We start from the raw sequence: 19,738 nt of genomic DNA, 5'->3' as shown, positions 1-19,738 counted from the left end.
AGGGTTAAGGTATTAACAAGTTGACTCCACAAAAGGTTGCACAGTTTCTGTCGGTATTTTTGCAGCATCTAATAACGAGAGGCAAAACGACAGCTAACGAGTTACAATCAATTTCATCTATTTGTACTCACTGTCAATTATTCAGCAAAGATCCAAGTACACAGCATAATTTGTCAAAATGTACTCAGATTTATAAATTATGGAAATGCATCTAAAATGGCAACTATTTCCAATACAAGGAAAATGGGATTGGGTCATTTTTTCTACTTACTTTTTTTTTTTTTTTTTTTTTTTTAAAGAATTTACTAATTTTTAAAAACTTTGTCCTGACACATTGAAGAATGCAAAAGAATGCGAGTCCCTGCCGTCAGCCTCCATTCCCAATGCGGTGATGATGGGGGGCGGGGGTTTAGGGGCATTTGATATGGAGAAAGAGCAAAACTCGCAGGCTGAGTAGAGCGCCGCAGGGCCGCATGAGGAACAGGGCCCCGTTCAAACACCCCTTCCAAAACAAAACAAAAAAACCCACAACCCCCCCCCCCCCCACACACACACACGTTTTTTCTTTTACTACTGATATGTTTTGACTACAAGACACTACAGTTACCCCGTGGAGTTGTCTTTATATGCATTTCACATTCCGACAGTTGCACAATTGGTTCGCAACATTAAAAAAAGGCCAAACATGAATAACTATAAGAATAACATTTCTCTTTCCTCCAACAGATATGCAAAACAGAGCATATTCATTATTAATATCCAGCACTGAATAAAACTAGCTTACTTCCAAACTATGTTCTTTCTGATATATGACATATTTCATAAACCTTTTCCCTCACCTTTCCTCAAGACTCTAACCTGATGAGATGCCAAAACCTGAGCTAAACAGTGGCACCAGGTTGAGGTCTGGCTGTGGTCTATACACTATGGCTGAACCTCTGGGGGTCACTACAGCAAAATATCGGAACTACCCCAACATCGTGCTCTTCCTGTCTTCAGTGCTGGCAATACTCCAACATCACTAAGAAAATCCAGATTGCTTGAGACAGTAGATTGTAGTTTGAAGTCCTTTGGCTGTCTGGCAAATAGCTTTTATTCCTAGTGGCTAATACATGCGTTTAGTAACATTAATATGTTGTTTAAAAAAGTATAAGCTAAAATATGAGAAGTTACATATAAAAACCATATAGCAATGGGGAAATCCGTCACTGGAGAAAACACCTTCATATTAGACAATGTTTAGTTCTAATGTTTAGGATGTCAGAGGTTCTGCAGACAGGCATTGGACATCCAGTAACAGATAAAAACACAAAGCTAGATCTTTTAAAAAAAATCCTCAATGTGTACATTTATTTACAAAGACAAACTATATAAGACCACTCAATAGGAAAGACCATTATACATGTTACAGTGTTACCTTTATAAATCTTCCATGCATATATCTGTAATCCTGCTGCCATTTTGAACTTGCCTTGCATATTTGTTGTTAGTAGTCTATGTAGATTGCACTATTTAATGCAATACCTTATGCACAGATCACACACCACACAATTCCGGACCAAGATAGCTAACAGCTAATTAACTACAAATGAACCACTTTTAATTTAACCCAATATGAAAGTAATATAGAAATTTGCAGAATGGATGTCAGTGTCACAGTGGATCTGAACCCTGTTTTACTTCCAAATGTAAACTGTGAGTGCATCACGTTGATTTCCGCCTTTTCACAAGCCTGTGTTGCCTAGTGTAGTGAGAAATATGCCCCACCTGCCCCAGACACAGGCTGGCTAATGTAAAAGTGAAGACCCAGAAGAGGGGAAAACCGAACCAAGATGGGGTGTTGTTTGGCGATATGAGAATGTGAGTGCAGACAACGATGCTCCAAACTTGCTTGGTTCTCAGTTGAAAATGCATGAATATTTGGAAACAATGAATAAAAACAAACAAAAGAAAGTAGGAAAAATTAGGGGGAAAAGGATCAAGAAACACCATGTGGATAAACCACGTAAAGTAAAATATAAAAGCGAAACAAAATGGGCACATGCAGGTAGTCTGGTCCTATAGTTATAAGGCACCAGAGGTCTGGTAACATAAAACCTCTCTTCAGTAGAGAAGCAGATTTCTGTTTTCAAGTATTTCTTTATGAAGGCATTTACAATTGCGTTGAACTGATGTGATGAGAAGGCCAAAAAGTCCAGGGAGTCTTCATGCTTGAGCACCAGCCATTTTCTGCAGCAAAGGTATCTGTAAAGTGAAAACCAGCTCAAACACAATTCATTCCAAAAGTACACTTAACTCGACACAAAAGCCTACAATTTGGTTGCAGGTTAGGTCTAGCCTTTCTAGCTTTACTCTATTCAATCTCTCTATTTCAGTAACTACTACATGATGTGCAGAATACATGCAATTCTAAATCCTTTCTAATGCCCCATTTTTGAGAACTTTGTAAATGATTACCGTGGACAGAAAAATTCACCGGTCATCTGTGTACAGATTCTACATGTAATCTCTGAACCCTTGGTGCACTAGTCAGTACCTTCGATAGATCCACTCCTGTGAGGGCATTAACAGTGACTGGCAGTTCAGCCAGGAGGCGATTCACTTCTCCGGTCACACGGCTGCCATCACCACTCAGAATGACGATCTCATTGGTCCTGCCCAAGGGTGCTGCAACCTTCCCAGCAATCTGTGCAGAGTTGGATGAAAAAGGTCACTGGCTGGTCAATATTAGGTGTACCTATTCATGTCTTTGCTAAATGACACATACAGCTAGAAACACAGGACATCTAAATTAAAACGGCAACTGATACGTTTCTGCCATCCAGTCACTCCAATCCCCTCCCCTCTCCCGTCCCTCCAGGCTCCTCCCCCAGATCCAACCTGACCCCTCCCCTCCAGGCGCATCCTCCCCTCGAGCCTCACCTTGGGCAGGGCCTCCAGGACCAAAGCGGTCTTCGCTGCCTCTCCGTACTGCTGGTAGGCCTCGGCCTTCAGCCTCATCTTCTCCGCCTCTGCCTTGCCCACCGCCTCGATGGAGGCTGCCTCTGCCTCGCCTACGCGTCGGATCTTCTCTGCTTCAGCCTGCGCCGTCAGCACCTTCTTCACCCTGCGGCGAAAGACCAGCAGAGACTTACGGTCTGGTTCCCAAAAGCCTTTCTACCCTGGGGCTTGCTTTCTGTCCATTTTACCACCATCTTATTGCCCCAGTTTGAGCTCTCTCATCTTTTTCTCCCCCCTCTGTATTTTTCGTTGTTTCTTCTGCCTCTCGCTACGTACTTTTCTCCTTCTGCCACCTGCTGTATTCTGTAGGCCTCAGCCTCAGCGGGCCTCTTCACCGTGGAGATCAGCTCCTTGTCTGTGCGGACGATCTCCTTCTCCTCGATGGTGATCTGCTTCTTCCTCTGAACCACCTCGATCTCAATCTCCTCCAAGCGGATCTTCTGCTGCTCCTTAGCCGCCTGCAGCTCGTACGCTAGCTGAGCCTCGGCTTTCTGAGAGAGCGGGAGGGAGAGAGAGGGAGGATGGATACATATTACACATTCTTCTGGCTCTCCCTTGACAATAATGTTAGAGACTCATCTTGCCATTATACACAAAAACCCTGTAAACAAACCCAAAAGCTCATCTAGTCTATTCAGTTACTCATCTTCAACCTAGTTAAGACACAACTACGTATTCTGATGCCGGTCCATACTTTTGTATTAACTTCCTGGTTGAAGGCAGCTTTCTGCATCTCCAGTTCCCGCTTTGAGTCAGCCATCTTGGTGTCTGCCAAGAACTTAACATCCATCATTTCCTTCTTGCATTCCGCTTCCTACAAAGAGACAGCGTGAGCCGGAGGGCAGACAAAATCCATTTAAACTAAAGCTGCGTGACTGATATGTTTCTGGAAGGTAAATTGTGACTATGAAGTGCATTATGTAAATGTACAACATAAGTTGCAAACGTCGACACGCACAAGAGCGCACACGGGCACACAAACATAAGCATGCACATGTTCCCACACGTAAACACACTCCCTTTGTGGCCGAGTGCTCAACATTTGATTAGACGCAGTGGTCATTCAGAATTCCTTTAATTACAGCACAATTACAAGTCACACAATCCCAGACACACACACACCCTAATTCCTGCGTCTCGCTCTGCCTCTGCCACGCCGATGTCTGCGTCTCTCTGTACGGCTGCTGTCTGGGTCTTTCCCAAGGAGCTCAGGTAGTCCACCTTATCATAGACATCCTACTGGGCGAGAACACACCCGCCCATGCACACACACCAAAACACCATATTTACACTGAACAGTTCTCTCTCTCTCTCACATACACACACTCACACACACACAAAAAGCAACTTTGTATAATCTTGTTTACTATAAGGCTCATTTCATTTCATCTGAGAGCGGATCTAATCATAAACTGCTCATTAGTTTGGCTGCAGGGACTCGCTGCTGTGCATGTGCCTACGCACCCCTTCTGGGGACCGTATGAAGGGTTCTGTAATGCAAGTCTATCCGCAAAATAACAGGAAATCTGACCAAATTAATTTCGTCTTTTCACTACGCCTGGCTCTTCTCAGCCTTACTAATAAGATGTCACTGTCTGTGTACGCGCTACCTCAGGCAAACTACAAGGCCGACAGACACGGCAGCTGTATTTGCGTTGCATTTTGCAGACTGCTGAGCTGCGCTAGGCACTGGTGATGTAGGTGGGTACTCCCTTTATGCACCTCGTGCCACTACCGTTTTGGCCTTACCTCTCCAACACTACAGCTAAACAGTGCTCAGCAGTCCTCGCCACACGCAAATCCAGTTCCAGCTTTGCATTTGCCCACCTTAATAGTAAAGCTGAGGATCTCGATGCCCATGCGGCCCACGTCTGGAGCCGCTACCTCCCTCACCAGGCTGGCGAACTGGTCTCGGTCCTGGTAAATCTGCTCCACTGTCAGCGTGCCTACAAGCGAAGGACTCGGATTTCAGCATACTAAACCATGGCAAGGTGCTATAAACGGTGGATATTCCAGCGCATGCTTGTTTATTGGTGTGCTTGTGACGAGTTGAGCAGCCAGCTTCCTCTGGGGGTGGGGGGGGGGGTGGGGGGCTGACTCACCCAGGATGGAGCGGAGATGACCCTCCAGCGTCTGCAGAATGACCGCTTTAATTTCCTGCACTGACTTGCCAAGGAACTGCTCACAGGCAAGGGACAGCAGTTCAGGGTCTGTCATTACCTTGACCTGAGAGCAGTGCGCGCGCGCACACACACACACACACACACACACACACACACACTTTTAGTCACACATTTAGAAACATACTCATCCTCATACCCACACAGACACATACACACACTTTCATAAAGACACAGATGAACACAAAGAATTTAATAATTTTTGCTTGCCAGTCTAATGTCATTCTAATAAGCCATAAGCAGTGGCATCTATATAACAGATTCCATTACTTTTTCCCGTTTAAGTCCTCCTCCCTCAGCCAAACTGGAGGTCAGGAACGAGCTTGAGATCCTGTTCCCTTTATGTTTACATGCAACAGCAGCTGCTGCGTGGGAGCTGGAACAGCACTTGTGGACGCTAGCCCCAGCCACCCCCAACCTCATACACGCTGTTGGCACACTCACACTAAGTAAAGCAGGAACATATACAGACTTTGCTGGGGTTTTTTTTTTTTTTTGTCTGTTAATCATCAGCCAAATGGCCCAGAAGCGTTAGGAATCCATCCCAGACATGCAGTGTGAATGCTCAGAACTTCAACCATGAGGGTTATGCAAAGCACAAACCCCAGTATAAAAATACAACACTCTTGGGCTTTTTTTCCCCCCTAATAACATTATTGGTAAACCCCTTGGGATATAAACAAACGTGTAAACCCTAACAACATGAATCAGAATTTTTTACCCAGAGTGCATGGTTGATCTTGCTATCTGCTGTCGTGAAACATACAGAGAATGAGCATACCCTTTAGATCATATAGGGACACTTATCGTCAGTGTGTGGTCTAACTCAAATTTTGGCTTCAGCTTGGAGCTGCGTTTTCCAACTTGGGTCGTACACAGGAAGCTGCAACTCTTGCAGATCAGTACATGAACAGGTACTACTTTCAGCAGTGGGTCTGTGCTTCACTTCCTGTAATCATGCACTCATACAGAGCAAGTGGTGGCTCATGAACTGCACTGCATTTGGTAATGAAGGGGGGGGGGGCACCATGCAAAACCAACACAGGCTATATCCCAAAATGACTCCCAGGTGAATATGCTAAATTCAGGTTGCAGCAAGCAATGTATAAATCTGTGTATTTTGACATGCTAATGTAACAATTTGCTAAAACAGTATCAGGTCTAAATGAGGTCAGGTCTAATTTTCTTTTTAGAAAAGGCTAAATATGTGGGGGTGGGAAGGTGTCGCATCTTAAATTGTTTTGGTACACTTAATATTTCAGTGTTGTGTTTAATAATGTACACATCGGGGACTTGGGGAATACATTGCTTTTAATACAATGAAGGAGGAGTCATTCTGGGTTCAGCTATTATCATGCATTCAGTCACGTCTGCCCAACAAGCCTAACCAGTAAGACAGTACACTACCAAATACTGCCTTCCGGGGGAGCAGTGCCCAGGCAGACAATCGAAAGGCAGCTGCATGCAACTGTGACTACACAACCCAGCCCCCATTATGAGTGTAAACAATCATTCTCATAGCATGCTCAGAAAAAAAAAAATGAGGAGAAAGAGAGTGGAAGAGATTGGTGTAAATAAATAAACAAATAAATAAATAGGGGGAAAAAGTAACAAACAGAAAAAGGATGTCCCTCTGACTTTGCTGCAGCGTTGATCTTCTGTTTTCTGTCAATACATGTTATGGAGCTCACTGTTTTGAAACTGAAATGATGCACTGGGGGAAAAAAAACAAAACGCTTTTCACATGACTGGGAGTATTGTGTGTCTGTGCAGCCGACGCTGGTCGTCTGGTACAGAGAAAGGAATCAGGAAGCAGCACAAGGCCGGAGGGGCATTGGCTGCCATAAGATAATTGAGCCCTTCAGCATATCGACTAACCAGTTTACAGTGAAACACGATGCTCGTCTGATGGCGAAGAGTGTTTTGAAAGCCATGATATGAAGTGCAACCATTCAACGCGCATCAGAAGGCTATGGCACGGGTTCCTGTTCTGGAGTAATTGCCTAATGCAGCTATTACAGCACTTTCGGGAAGCCCGTAAACTCAAGGTCATTGGTCACCATAGAAACAGCTTGTTTAGCCCCCAGTCCAATAAGATGTGGCAGTTCGAGGCGGGCGCCTTTTTGTGGTCCAAAAGGGTCTCCATGAGTCACAATGTCCTCATTGTCAGAACCTTCACCAGACAGGAGAATCATGACCGAGTGGGGCCCGTGCTGAATGAGAAAGTGCTCTACATCTGACTTCTATATAACAAAGCTGGATTTAATCTGGTGAATACCAACTGGCTGAATTTAAAAAGGTAGCCAAGAGCTGCACCCAGTTAAAAACCGGTGAAAAGGGTCTTTACTTTACTGTTAGTTCGTGAGCTCGCGAGCCGAGGAGCCCAATGGTATACATTTTTTCCAAATCAAATAGAAATGTAATGGGGCAGAACTTGATCAAGTCTTGGCTGACTTCTGTTTTTATGTAGTAAATGGGAAATTAGCAATTTTCAAGTCTAGACACATCAACATATAACAAAATATAACAAAAGCATCAACAAAACAAACAGAAAATTACAATAGGATTCCAAACTCTGTACTCGGACACAAGAGTCAAAAGCAATTATGAGCATACAGCGCCTTTCACTTAATCATTAATTATTGTGATAACTACAAAAAATGGCCTGTGGTTAAAAATTTACAAACCCTAACAAGAAAGTCAATTGTACTGTAAAGACAAGATGATCAACAACTCTCTGATATGAACATGCAAATCAATGTTTTCTTATTTCAGTCCTTATTGAGTTTTTGGTTCTTCATTTTGGGAGCAGACTGAATCAAATTATTTATGATTTTAAAGCAAGTGCTCGCTGGTTTGGCTCAGGTTAGCGATCTTAGCACGATGACAGGGTAACAATTTCAAACTAACTCAAATCTGTCATTCTCCAATCAAAACCCAGAAAAGCAGTGACAAACTGACTGACCAATCAGACAGCGAGAGTGAGTGACCTTCACCCAAATGATTAAGGCATGTTTGGCAACCATGTGACCGTTCCCTGGGGAGCCAGGAAAGGGTACAGCAAGGGTTGTGAACGAAGAGAAAAGGCTGTTAAAAACGAGGACTGGGGCGGGTTGGAAAGCGTCCCAGCATGGAAGCTGAAAGGCGTCTGGCAGTGAGGTGCGCTGACTTTACCTGTGCCACCCCTGTGACTGTAAGAGCCACCCCCTCCGCTGTCTCAACATCCTCACACTTGGGCTGCAGGGTCATAATCTCTAGGGTTATCCTGTGGGAGACGCAAAACAAACAAACGAAAAAAACAAAACAAAAACAAAAACATATTGCACTATGATCTGGAGGAAGGCGTGGTTGGGGAGAAGGAAAGGAAAGAAAAATGGATAAACCGAGCACAACGACAAACGACAGATCTGGTGGTGTAGACATCAGTGACAAAGTACCAGTCATTCTCTTTAGAAAGGTGATCCAAGTGCATTGACTAAACTGGAACAGACTGGATTAGGGTTGAGGTCTGAAAATACACTCGATTCCTCTCATCTAACCTGGCTAACAGTACTTACATTTCTCAAATTACACCCTTGTTGGGATGGGATTTGAGATCATGTAATTTGCTTGGTGCCGTGTATTCTTCCCCAATAAATGTGTCTCATCAGCAGGGGCAATTACTGAAGGCCTTTGGTCAATGCACGTGGAGCTCCAGTGGTTAGCCGAGCTGCGTGATGGAGCAGCCAAAGCCAAGAGCGTGTTAGGGACAGCCGACTCGCTGTCCCCTTCACAGCAGAGAACAACGCACACAACAACGGTGCCGCGTGTGTGCGAGGACATGCGCACGCACAGGCTATGGAGAAATGGACGCACGCACACACACACACACACACACACACACACACACACACACACACACACACATATTGAGAAAACAGTCCTCCAAATGCCCGCTGTTGTGGCTTCCTTAGCGTCCTGCTGCCCTGATGCATTAACCCTGAGCCGGGTGGATTCGTTGGTCTGGGGTGGTCTGGGTTTTTTGTTTCCCCTCCCCCACCCTTGCTTGGACTGGGTTGCATTACCTGAGCCACCCCAGTCACATCCAGGGGCACGCCCTCCGAGGTTTCGATATTCTCACAGCGACAGAGGATGGTCATTACTTCCAGAGAAAGTCTATGCAGGGAGGCAGGCAGGCGAATGGCGGTGGGGGAGGGGAGGGGCGGGGTTAACAGGAGAGGCAGGACAGCACAGTATTATCAAAGCATTAAAAGACTCATTTCAGGGATCAGCAGTCAAGGGTTAGGTAATCGGAAGATAGGATTGCTGGGGACAGCTTGTGCCTTCGCTCACATATCCATCATGAAACATCTCCTGCCAGTGGAATTCATGCCATTTTGTTATACACAGCAAAATAGTCACAAAAATGGAATCTAATATTGGTTATTGCTATAAAAAGTGTTAACAACCAGCTGGTTTGACTAAAGACGACAAATCACCTTTGACACTTCACGGTTTACATACAAGATCTGCCTGGGTGCCTTTTCACCACATATACACACACACATACACATATATACACACACATACACACACATAATATACATATATTGTACATACATTGTTAATATATTTTTGTACATACAAAGAATATATATATTTATCTGCATATATATTTTTTTTTCTCTATGCACCCCTGGTTCTCTTCCTCAGTTTGGACAGAGCACTCTCCACCATTTCACTGCGAGTTATACTGTGTATGACTATGTATGTGACGAATAAACCGAACTTGAACTTACACACACACACACACACACACACACACACACACACACACACACACACACACACACACACACACACACACACACACACACACACACGAACTCTAGCATAATAACACGTGCACAGTTGATGAAGCACTGTGGCCAGTAAATGTTTCTTTATTTTCCTTAGTCATGTCAGTCAGGCTGCTTCAACAGCTTCAAACAAACAAGCCAATACTTTTCCTTATACTACATGTCTGCTCTGTCGTGTGAGTCAATACTCAATCAATCATGTGGCTGCTTCAGGGAAAACTGGTTAATTAGGGACTATGGGCCAGTCCATGTCCGGTGCAGTGTGACTATGGGCCAGTCAGTGTCCACTGGCTGGGCATCTATACCACGTCACAAAAAAGTTTGCACAATGCCACAGGGTTCTCACAATCCGTCAGACGTGTGGTTATTTATCCGAGAAGAGGTTTGTCCAACGTTTGACGCACTGCGAGTTTACCCCAGATGGTTTCCAACTGGGGCGGCACAATATATCACTTACTAATTATGATCGCAGTGTCGCCCTTTACAATACTAAAGTCACAGAAGGCACAATATTAAAAGGTTTTTAAATAGGTGTGGGCATCATTGCTAGAGCTGAATGATAAATTATAGATAAAGTGTAAATGAAGTATAGATAAAGCCTTTAATTAAAAACAAAGAAAATAATTTATTTTAATTTTCAATTGTAATACGCTGCAAGCCATTGGAGCACCTATGAAGCAACATAAAACTTGAAGCCAGTTTCCTAAATACTCTGGAATGTAAGAGTTTGGTCAGGATACTCACAGCACACAAGAATACACTGTGATTGGTTAGAGGGCTTATATGCATACCACGGCCTTCTCCAATGTCAATATTGTGATAACGATTGCCAGACGATACTGAGCAGCGCCAATTCTGATATGTCTCGTATGTTCCAGATCATTCACATGAACTAACAGATGTGATCGGGTTTACTCCAACACACCAAGGCTTTGACCATGTGTTTTCAATAGAAGCATTTTCAAATATGCTGCTTGAACTAAGGTGGACCCAAATCTGGAAAGGGAGAGAAACAAACCCCACAAGCAAATAAATAAACCTGCAAAAGTATGTAATTTTGGCTATTGAAAAATCAAAAGTGGTCAACATGTCTACTTATGGTGCAGCACTGAGATGTGAAACTCGGAACGACCTCCATCTCCACTGACCTGGGTCGATGAACCAGAGCAACTGGAACTATGCACAAGTCCAAGATCCAAAAGCAGAGATCCCACATCTAAACAGAAAGCTTTTATTGTGCTGGAGTCATTACTACATTTTTCTACTGCGTGCAACCAACAGACACAATATCCATTTTAATGCTGCCTACACTAATCAAACCCTAAAGCAAAAGGGGCCTATTGGCTAAATACTTCTAATTCACTCTCTGCGCCACTGGAGAGACATACAAAGGCCCAGCTTCTCCTCCCCAGTACATCTAACTACATTAGCACGGCAGTGACAGCAGGCACTAAGCAGCTTGCCGGGCTGTACAGCAGAAGATGGAGGAAGGAAAAGGCCCACAGCCCCGCCCTCAACAGCCAGCCCCGCCCTCAACAGCCAGCCCCGCCTGCCTTCCACAACTGGGAACAGACGAGGCTTGCTTTGGTCACCACGTAGCTGGTGCAGTTACCATCTACATGCAAGAAGACCCACACACCTCAACTCAGGGATGGCCGATGCAACAATAATACAACTAATATCGTGCTGCTTGAGGACATCACGAAATATATTATTTCTGAGGTCCAATAAACTGGACACAGAATAGCAGCACTGCCAGATTTTAAAAGGTATTTCAGTAAAATGATGTTTTAACTCAATACTTAGAAAAATAAATCAGTTAAGAAAGATCTCGAAGAAAAATGAACTTTGGTAAAAGAAATAAAACGAGTTGAGAATACTGAGTTGTTAAAATTCAAAGTACTGACAATACACAGTATATGCTACAAAAAGATTTTTGCAACATAATATACAGAAAATATGATAACACGATATTCCCCAACCCATGTCAACTCAACACAGCTATAATGTGTGGGGAAATGCCTAAACGTGCTTTTGCAACAAAGACTTCCACACATGCACATAATGATTCTCGTCTACCCAAACCACTCTCTTCCTCAAAACAAGCGGCTTATTTTCGGACCACAGCACAAAAGATCTGTTTCACAGAACACCAAGCCTAAGATCCCAGCCGAAGAATTTCAGAAAGAAGACAAGGGTGAGTTAAACACAGAACAAGGCAGGTTAGCAAACAGCATTAAGAGGAAGACATCTTACAACCATTCAGGGAAGCGTTAAAGAAAACAAGCCTTTTAGATTTACGAATGGCGAGTATGCATTTCAGTGGATCAAATCAGCGTTAACTTTAGGGAAAGAAAGATGATAACATCTTCTGCTGAAGGTTTTGCAGATCCAAAGGTAATGGCTTTTAAAGGACTACACACTGCAGGGAAAACAATAAGAAAAAAAAAAAAAGATGCTAACGATATCTGTGTAGCAATTAACTGACATACATTAAATTTCCATAAAAATTGGATTAGTGGATCTTATTATTTTTATAGTGCTTTTTAATACAATAGAGGAATCATTCTGTTATTCGAGTGATAATCCATCCAATGGTAAAAGGATGGTATTTTCACAGTTGTAAAGCCCTCTCCAGTCGAGGACTAGTTGTAAAGCCCTGTCCGGTCGAGGACCATCTTAAGGCTACAGAAGGTCCTGGTTAATTTGTCTGGGTAAAGTGCAGCTGTGCTCCATCAGGTCTTGCAACATTAACAACAGTGTTTGTTTATCCATGGACTACAGTGTGTGTGTGTGTGTGTGTGTGTGTGTGTGTGTGTGTGTGTGTGTGTATGTGGAGGAAGAGAAGGGCCCTGATGTGTTGATGAACTCTGTGTATATATACGGAATACACAAACTGTCTGTGGGCATCTGGCCTGGCTCAGGCTCTTACTAATAATCCCTGACTTGAGTACTTTGCTGCAGCTCTAACCGCTGGTCACCCCACAACACCAGCATAGAACAGCCTTCTCCTGTCTTACCGCCTGCTTCAGTGACGAGGGGGCAATTTGTTGTAGTTCAAACATTTGGAGACAGTTAGACCTTTGCAATGAGCCATCAACAAAAGGTGCTTACTTCTGTATGTCTGTGAGGAGCCACCACGCCCAGGCCCATCCTCCCACTGTGTAGGTCTTCTGGTCAGACCCACAGCAGCCACCTACAGAAACATGGCAGGGACACAATTAAGAACCAGGGCAACAGCGTCGCCTGCTAATCGAACAAGCACGCAAGTTGAAGCATTTTAAAACATGCTAGTGCATTATTCATTTGTATTTATCTTTGTCTACTTAGGTGATCGTTTCCATCTCCGCTCACCTTCTCACAGGCGGTAAAGCTCTGAGGCTTTGAACAGTTGCAAGCATGGTGAAAGCCATCGCAGAGTGGCCTCTATCCAGCCCTCTGCCCCTTCACTCAAACTCACTGCTACCCTTGTGACTGCAGCTGCATGTAAAAGTAGGTCTCCTGACACCAAAATCTATCCACAGCGGAGCCACAAGTCTGAAGAGACCACAAAACTTTGCGACTGTGTAAATGTAATTGCCCCATTTTTTTTGTTCAGGCCAAGCTGCACAACAACCGTTTTTGAGATTTCTACAGTTAAGTCAAGTGAACAGGTTGCAACATACTCTAGACTGCACAATTTTGACCCAAATGTCATATGCTGATAGGGTGCTATGATTAATGTTAATGATGAACAGTGACTAGCAGTGTGGTAATTATTATTACCACACATGGTATGTTTTAGTTCAATTGCAGAGTGCACTCTACAGAAATAAAATACAGAAATACAGCATACAATAACACTTCCAGCAATTTTGTAGATGCACTCTTGTGGGCATGAAAATTAAATTAACCATGTGACTAGTGAAAAGGATGTGTTTCTCATATAATTCTAAAGCATCCAAATCCCTTTGCCACCATAAACCACATCCTTTTTTGTTAGGGCTTCACCAGTCTGAGCAGAAATCTAGAATGCACTGTTCTTCCTACATAACTTTGATAGTCCCCTTTTGTGCTGACCTAATCCAGTTTCCAAATTATACATTTATAAATCAGGTAGTAGTATCTAACTAGCTGAATTATTGATTTGCGCCGCTTTCTTCTGTTGAAATAATGAACTAACCTCAACATCTGTCTACGGGGTAAGGAGGTTTTTGTATTTGTGTTTGAAATATACCAAAATATGAGCTCAAGGACAACTTGTTCCAATAGGCCTACTCTGAATTTTCTTTAGTGTACACACGCGCACACGGAGGCACGCACACGGAAGCACGCACACGGAGGCACGCACACACTGTTGGGCAACAGGTTTAGAGTACCAGTGCTCAGTGTCATGAGACCACAGACACAGGCAAGCATGCGAGTCCTCTTCACGGTTACAGGACGGTGCAACACTAGCTTATCCATCAAAATCCTTAAGTTTGCAAATTGGTGTGTGTACCATGCTTATAGGGCAGCTTTTACTGAACTTTAGCCGGGGGGAGATGAACTGTCAGTTATGCACTGTGATTTTTCTAAACTCCTTTATATAAAACTGCTCAGTTATTTTTCTGCCCAACACTCCAATATCCAATACACACACGCCATATTAACTTTTTAATTACACCAGTCACAGTGAAAGTTTCAAAAGGTATTTTAGGCACCTAGAGCTGAACTTGGATGTAAAGGATCACTTACACGAGGACATCAATCTAGCCTTTGAATCTCTTTAAAGGGTAAGTCCACCCCAAATCACATCAGCTGGATATGAAACCACTTCATGGTTTATAGAGTTGAGTTGCTCCAAGCATGAAAAACTGCTTCAGTTGTCTGAACGGTTTAAAAACAGGATATAACACTACCAAAAACATTCACTGGTGGCATTTATTTTAGATACTGTTGCCAATTAGCTTGTTTGGTGATCAGCATCATGAGGTGCATCGTCGTTGTTTGTGCCAATTATGGTTACGAGCAGCAGAACACAGACATGGCATGACAATACCAAGGTCAGAGCAATCACATTTATAGTCATCAGCAAACATCTCTGAATGCTGTTTGCTTAACAACTTAGCAAACACTACTTGTTCCATAGGCATGAACATGTCTGAGTAGTAGTCGTAACACAGCAAATGAATAAATCTGTTCCCTGAGGATCAAAGGCACAAAAAACGACTAAAAACTGGCTCCACAGAATGCTTTTCCTTAACGTAATTACAAGGAGCATTTCTGTCTCTGTTAGCTATGGCATCTGTGTACATTTAATTTGAACATTGCCAATAACTGGAGTTCAGTGGAGATGGAGGAACATTTGATTTGAAATCAAAATATTACTTAAGTAATTGATGTAAAAACTGTCTGAGGCACCTAGAAAGTCACCCAACAATTAGAAGGGGTCAAATGTGACATATGGTGAAGACCCCTTTCAAGCCATCAACCAGCTGAGCCAAACATGCCCAAGCTAATGATGTTTTTGTGAAAGACCTTTAAAGCTTCTTTGAGACAATAGTAATAATATTTAAGGCAACACTGCTTCATTGGCATGTGTAATACTAACCATTGGTGGCCTCTCATATGCCCCCATCCCAGATAAGAGGGGAAAAAAAATATGATGCAATCCACATCCGAATATTCCTCATATTCCTATGATGGAGATCCAGCACACAACGTGACCTCACAAGGAGGACGGCCACTGTGGCCCGTCGTTTCCACCCCAACGCTCTAGAGTATTAAGATTTCCACCTGGCTGCACATCAGCCAAAACAATAACAGGTTCCTAAACAAAACACAAGCCACTCCACCTTGTGGAGACCTTCTTTGCAAATCGATGCCACAGGCTATAGGATAAGAGATCTGGCACCGTGCTTAGTGTGGGGTCAGGGAGCTTTTAGTGGGCTACATGGCTCAGCTGTCAGCAAGCGACAGCCTGCAACATCTGCGGCCAGAAGAGCAATTTTGCGGCACTCAACGGTGCTTCGGGGCAGATCTCGGCCCAGCCGGTTTACGCACCGGTGTGGGGTGGCTTCTAGATCTGGGCTTGGAGTCCAAGCGCACAGCAACTGTGGAGGGCCCTCGTCATTACAATGCTGCACTTGGACTGGGTTTCCTGTTTCAGGCAGGGGTAGGGGGAGAAGCCAGACCCCGTAGCCCATATCAGAAAATCATTTCCTTCAAGATTAGTTGCAATGTATAGTTCCACCAGCAAAATAAAACAGCCCTTCAGGAGAATGGCAACAAAAAACAATAGCTTGCGATGTCTTAAAATATCGTATGACTCTAAAAATATACTTTATTGTGTGTACTTTGCTTGTGTTTCTAGCGCATGGTATTTGATACATTACTTCATGACATGGTTCTGCTAATACTTTTGCACACACCTGGCACTTTTCATAACTACCAAACAAATAAAAGCCTAAAAACCCTTGGCATGGACAAACATTGATCAATGTTTCTTAATTAAAAAATAGGGAAAGCAAAAGATTTGCCAAATCAAATGATCAAACAAGCAGTAAGAAAAAGCAGTTCAACAGTGTTATTCAGGAAAATGTAAAAAGTTAATGAGGAAAGATTAAATCTGAACTATTCAGACTGTGTTTAAACAATGGCCTCTGGTTCCTCTGGTTATTACAGTGTACAGTGTCTATATTAGAGTGTCTACTGTAGTGCTTGTTGTATTCTACCTTTGTATATTCCATGCACATCATGCATATATTATGTAGTGTATTAACTACACTGTTGGGTAGACCTCATGCACAAGTTCAGTTGCATGCAGTGTAGTGATGTGCTAATAAAAGAGATCTGATTTATTTTTGGCACTTGTAAATTTGGTAATTGTAAATGTGTAGCCGGGCCAAAATACACATCTGTGGCCAATATAAAAGCACATCCAATACCAAGTCTGTTCAGTTTATTTAGGCCTCATTTGGCTCAGCTCCAAGTTATAGAAATGAATAATATACTCTGGAACCTCTCTTTCGATACTGTTTCAGGGGTTGACTAATCAAAATATTATATATTCAATATATTCTTCTCACTCTTTTTAACTCTATTATTTGTATTTAAATAATATTGTAAATAATTTAAATGATTTATTTTGTTAAATTATGTACAAAATGAGCAATACCCTGTTTACATTTGGTTGTTTCATGTGTCTTGTATCCGGCTTGTAATGTGATTGTATTTTAACCACAGACAGTCAAATGCAGTTAACCAGACTGAAATTTGATTTAGCAATTTAGTTTTAAAAACAAAAACAACAACAAAAAAGCAAACCCTTATATACCACGTGAGAACTTCCTGTTTTGCTCCACTTTTATATTTACAACATTTTTCTTGTTGAACTATATAAATGATATAATTCACACTGGGGTTTAGGATGTTTGCAATTGTCCTAAAGTTAGAAGAATTATACATTGCCACTTTGACTTGGTTCCTGGACAATTACATCGTGTGATGTGATGTAAACGAGAAGGCTTTTTCGTTGTTAAATTTGGTTCAGCAAGATGGATGCACACATAACTGGGTTTGAAGCTCATATAGCCTAAAATACATCCCCTTCAAGAGCTCGGATTCAGACACTTGTGACACATGTAAACCCTTAACACACTAACACCTGTTAGATTTCATTGCGACTGTATGTGCTCAATGACCACAAAAATAATCTGGGATGATTAATATGCAACTGCAGAAAACCCCAAAAGCTCATATGTTGTGTGTCAAATAATGAGAAAGCTTGAAAACATCCACAATACACAAATAACACTTTAAATCCAGTAGTGATGGCCTAAGGAAGATTGTCTAAACTATTTCCATAGTGCAAAAAAGATTATTTTCACTGAACTAAATCGAATGTTTGAGGTTACTAAAGTATGTCTTGTGACTCATTGATAAGAAAGATTATTAAATAACCCCAGCCTTTAGACAATTAAAAATATGCTCGGTGCTGCCAGTCAATACATTGAATTCACTAAAAAGCCTTATGAATTAGCTGGAAATCAGAACTTTTTTAACCAGTTTTGACAAATGTATAACCAGGGGCACTCGTAACCACAAACGTTAGTTAATGTTTAAGTGTATCTTGAATGTCAACTTCTGGGTTTGAATTTTAGTTCTTCTTAAATAGTGAGGCAGACGTCGTTTTCCTTTAAACCTTTCACTGCCTATTAGGAAATCAGCATATATTTGTACAGCCAACAGTTTTCTTCAACGCCAAAATCCTAAACATGACCACACATTACTGACCGAAGTCAGAATGTCACATTTTACACAAACGGGTAAACATTTTACACAAACGGGTAAACAAACTAATTTGACTCGTTACTCGGTAGCATAATAACATCACACGAATAAGTAGCCCACGTATATTTTGTAAGTAATAACATATTGCCAAAGTAACATATTAAATAAAATATGCCGAAACTCAACGTTCTAGCCATCAACCCAACTTGGTGAGGAAGCCAAACATGGCGTTTTTGAGTTTTGTCTACACTGCTCGACAGATAGGTTAACCCTAAATAACTAACGCTAGGATAGCTAACCTAACCTACATTTTCCGAGGACAACTGTTATCACGGTCCTCCTGCAAAAGTCTTCAGGGGGGGTTCCACAATATTTTGCCATACAGCATGCATCAACACATTTACTACACGCCATATAAATAATTCCTGACACATTAGCGAATCCATGCTACGCCCAGAGCTAGCTGGGTTTACAAACACAAGCTAGCCACTTCGCTACGAATATTGCCGTGTTGACTTGGAATATAAAATCTTAAAAGTGAATTAAACAGAAACAGTAGCACGACTATCAAATATACGGTTAAACGGTAATTCGGTCCATTTCTAACATTTTACGTTCGCAGTTTCCGTAACCGTCAAAGGCCAACAACGTTAATATAAACAGCCTCCTCTGATACCTGAGACAACTAAGGCCTCGTTTGGTCCAACTGTGTGGCAGTTTCCCATTTTTGTCGTGCGAAGGCCTTCGATTAAGTGTCCAAAGGTAGGTTTTAAGCAGGCCTCCTTCCAAAACAACTCCGTAATAGGATACAATACGCAAAAATGGCGAGATCCAGGAGAGTTCCACTGTTTGACACGGGCAGAGTTCACATCTTACTCCGACTCCGCCTATTACTCTACCGACTCCACCGTGCAGTACTCACACACGGAGAGGGACGGCACGTTTAAACCTCGGGACCGTCTTATAACCCATTTTTACATTCATGTAAACATGTCAGCTGGAGCGGTTTCTTTTAATACAGGAATTAGCCACTTTTAAAATAGCGGTTTCTGTTCTAAATGTGTTATAATCGTGACAATAACCTGAAGGCATGTGCTTTCACAAAAGTGCATTACTGCTGCCACAGGCGCGATGCGACACACCTGGAGCTAAAACGCTCCTTTTCTTAGTTCATGCAGTATGTAATGGAAAGTTTCATCAAAGGCGTTTTATGTTGTGGGGAGATTCAAAACAACCAATAGTGTGCTACGGGAAACGAGTGGGGATTGTTGAATTTCGCTCATACTGCAGAACTCACACCTGTAGGCTTGTTTTATACCTATATGACACCTTTGCAGTGACTTGGAACAGTTTCTAGAGAAACAACGTTTCAAACAGTGGTCCTTCATCAGCTGTGCAAGCAAAGCAATTCTCTTTTTAATTAACTCTGTACTGTAACTACAGTACACTGAAGTCACTTCCTGGAAT

General features: G+C 42.5%; 1 protein-coding gene across 5 annotated transcripts; it reads right to left on the bottom strand.

Moving 5' to 3' along the window:
• Window positions 1–271: 271 nt before the first annotated feature.
• LOC113577586 (flotillin-2a) lies at window positions 272–19,200 on the bottom strand. Of its 5 annotated transcripts, none has more exons than XM_027010314.3 (11): window positions 18,948–19,200; window positions 13,133–13,214; window positions 9,245–9,335; window positions 5,103–5,226; window positions 4,828–4,946; window positions 4,123–4,236; window positions 3,695–3,814; window positions 3,277–3,491; window positions 2,923–3,106; window positions 2,537–2,686; window positions 272–2,244 (listed from the first exon to the last, which is right to left on the bottom strand). In XM_027010314.3, exons 1-11 carry the CDS (start codon window positions 18,994–18,996, stop codon window positions 2,206–2,208), a joined length of 1,287 nt encoding a protein of 428 aa, XP_026866115.2. In that variant the 5' UTR covers window positions 18,997–19,200; the 3' UTR covers window positions 272–2,205. The 5 variants fall into 5 exon arrangements, with proteins under 5 accessions (XP_026866115.2, XP_026866114.2, XP_081576054.1 ...); XM_027010313.3 differs by lacking the exon at window positions 9,245–9,335 and adding an exon at window positions 8,355–8,445 and having other exon boundaries at window positions 18,948–19,198; XM_081719928.1 differs by lacking the exons at window positions 9,245–9,335; window positions 18,948–19,200 and adding exons at window positions 8,355–8,445; window positions 13,373–13,509.
• Between the last annotated feature and the right edge of the window lie 538 nt (window positions 19,201–19,738).

Source organism: Electrophorus electricus, chromosome 8, assembly GCF_041902795.1.
Source record: "Electrophorus electricus isolate QZ-2024a chromosome 8, ASM4190279v1, whole genome shotgun sequence".
Taxonomy (NCBI): Eukaryota; Metazoa; Chordata; class Actinopteri; order Gymnotiformes; family Gymnotidae; genus Electrophorus; species Electrophorus electricus.
Note: the sequence above shows the minus strand (reverse complement) of the source record. Positions and strands in the feature narration are given on the sequence as shown.

Coding starts and splice junctions, on each gene's coding strand:
- LOC113577586 (XM_027010314.3), bottom strand. CDS start 18,996: ATGGGAAACTGCCACACAGTTGGACCAAACGAGGCCTTAGTTGTCTCA. Junction 4,947..5,102: donor TCATCTCCGCTCCATCCTGG/GTGAGTCAGCCC, acceptor CTTCGCTTGTAG/GCACGCTGACAGTGGAGCAG. Junction 2,245..2,536: donor CAGGAGTGGATCTATCGAAG/GTACTGACTAGT, acceptor TTCACTTTACAG/ATACCTTTGCTGCAGAAAAT.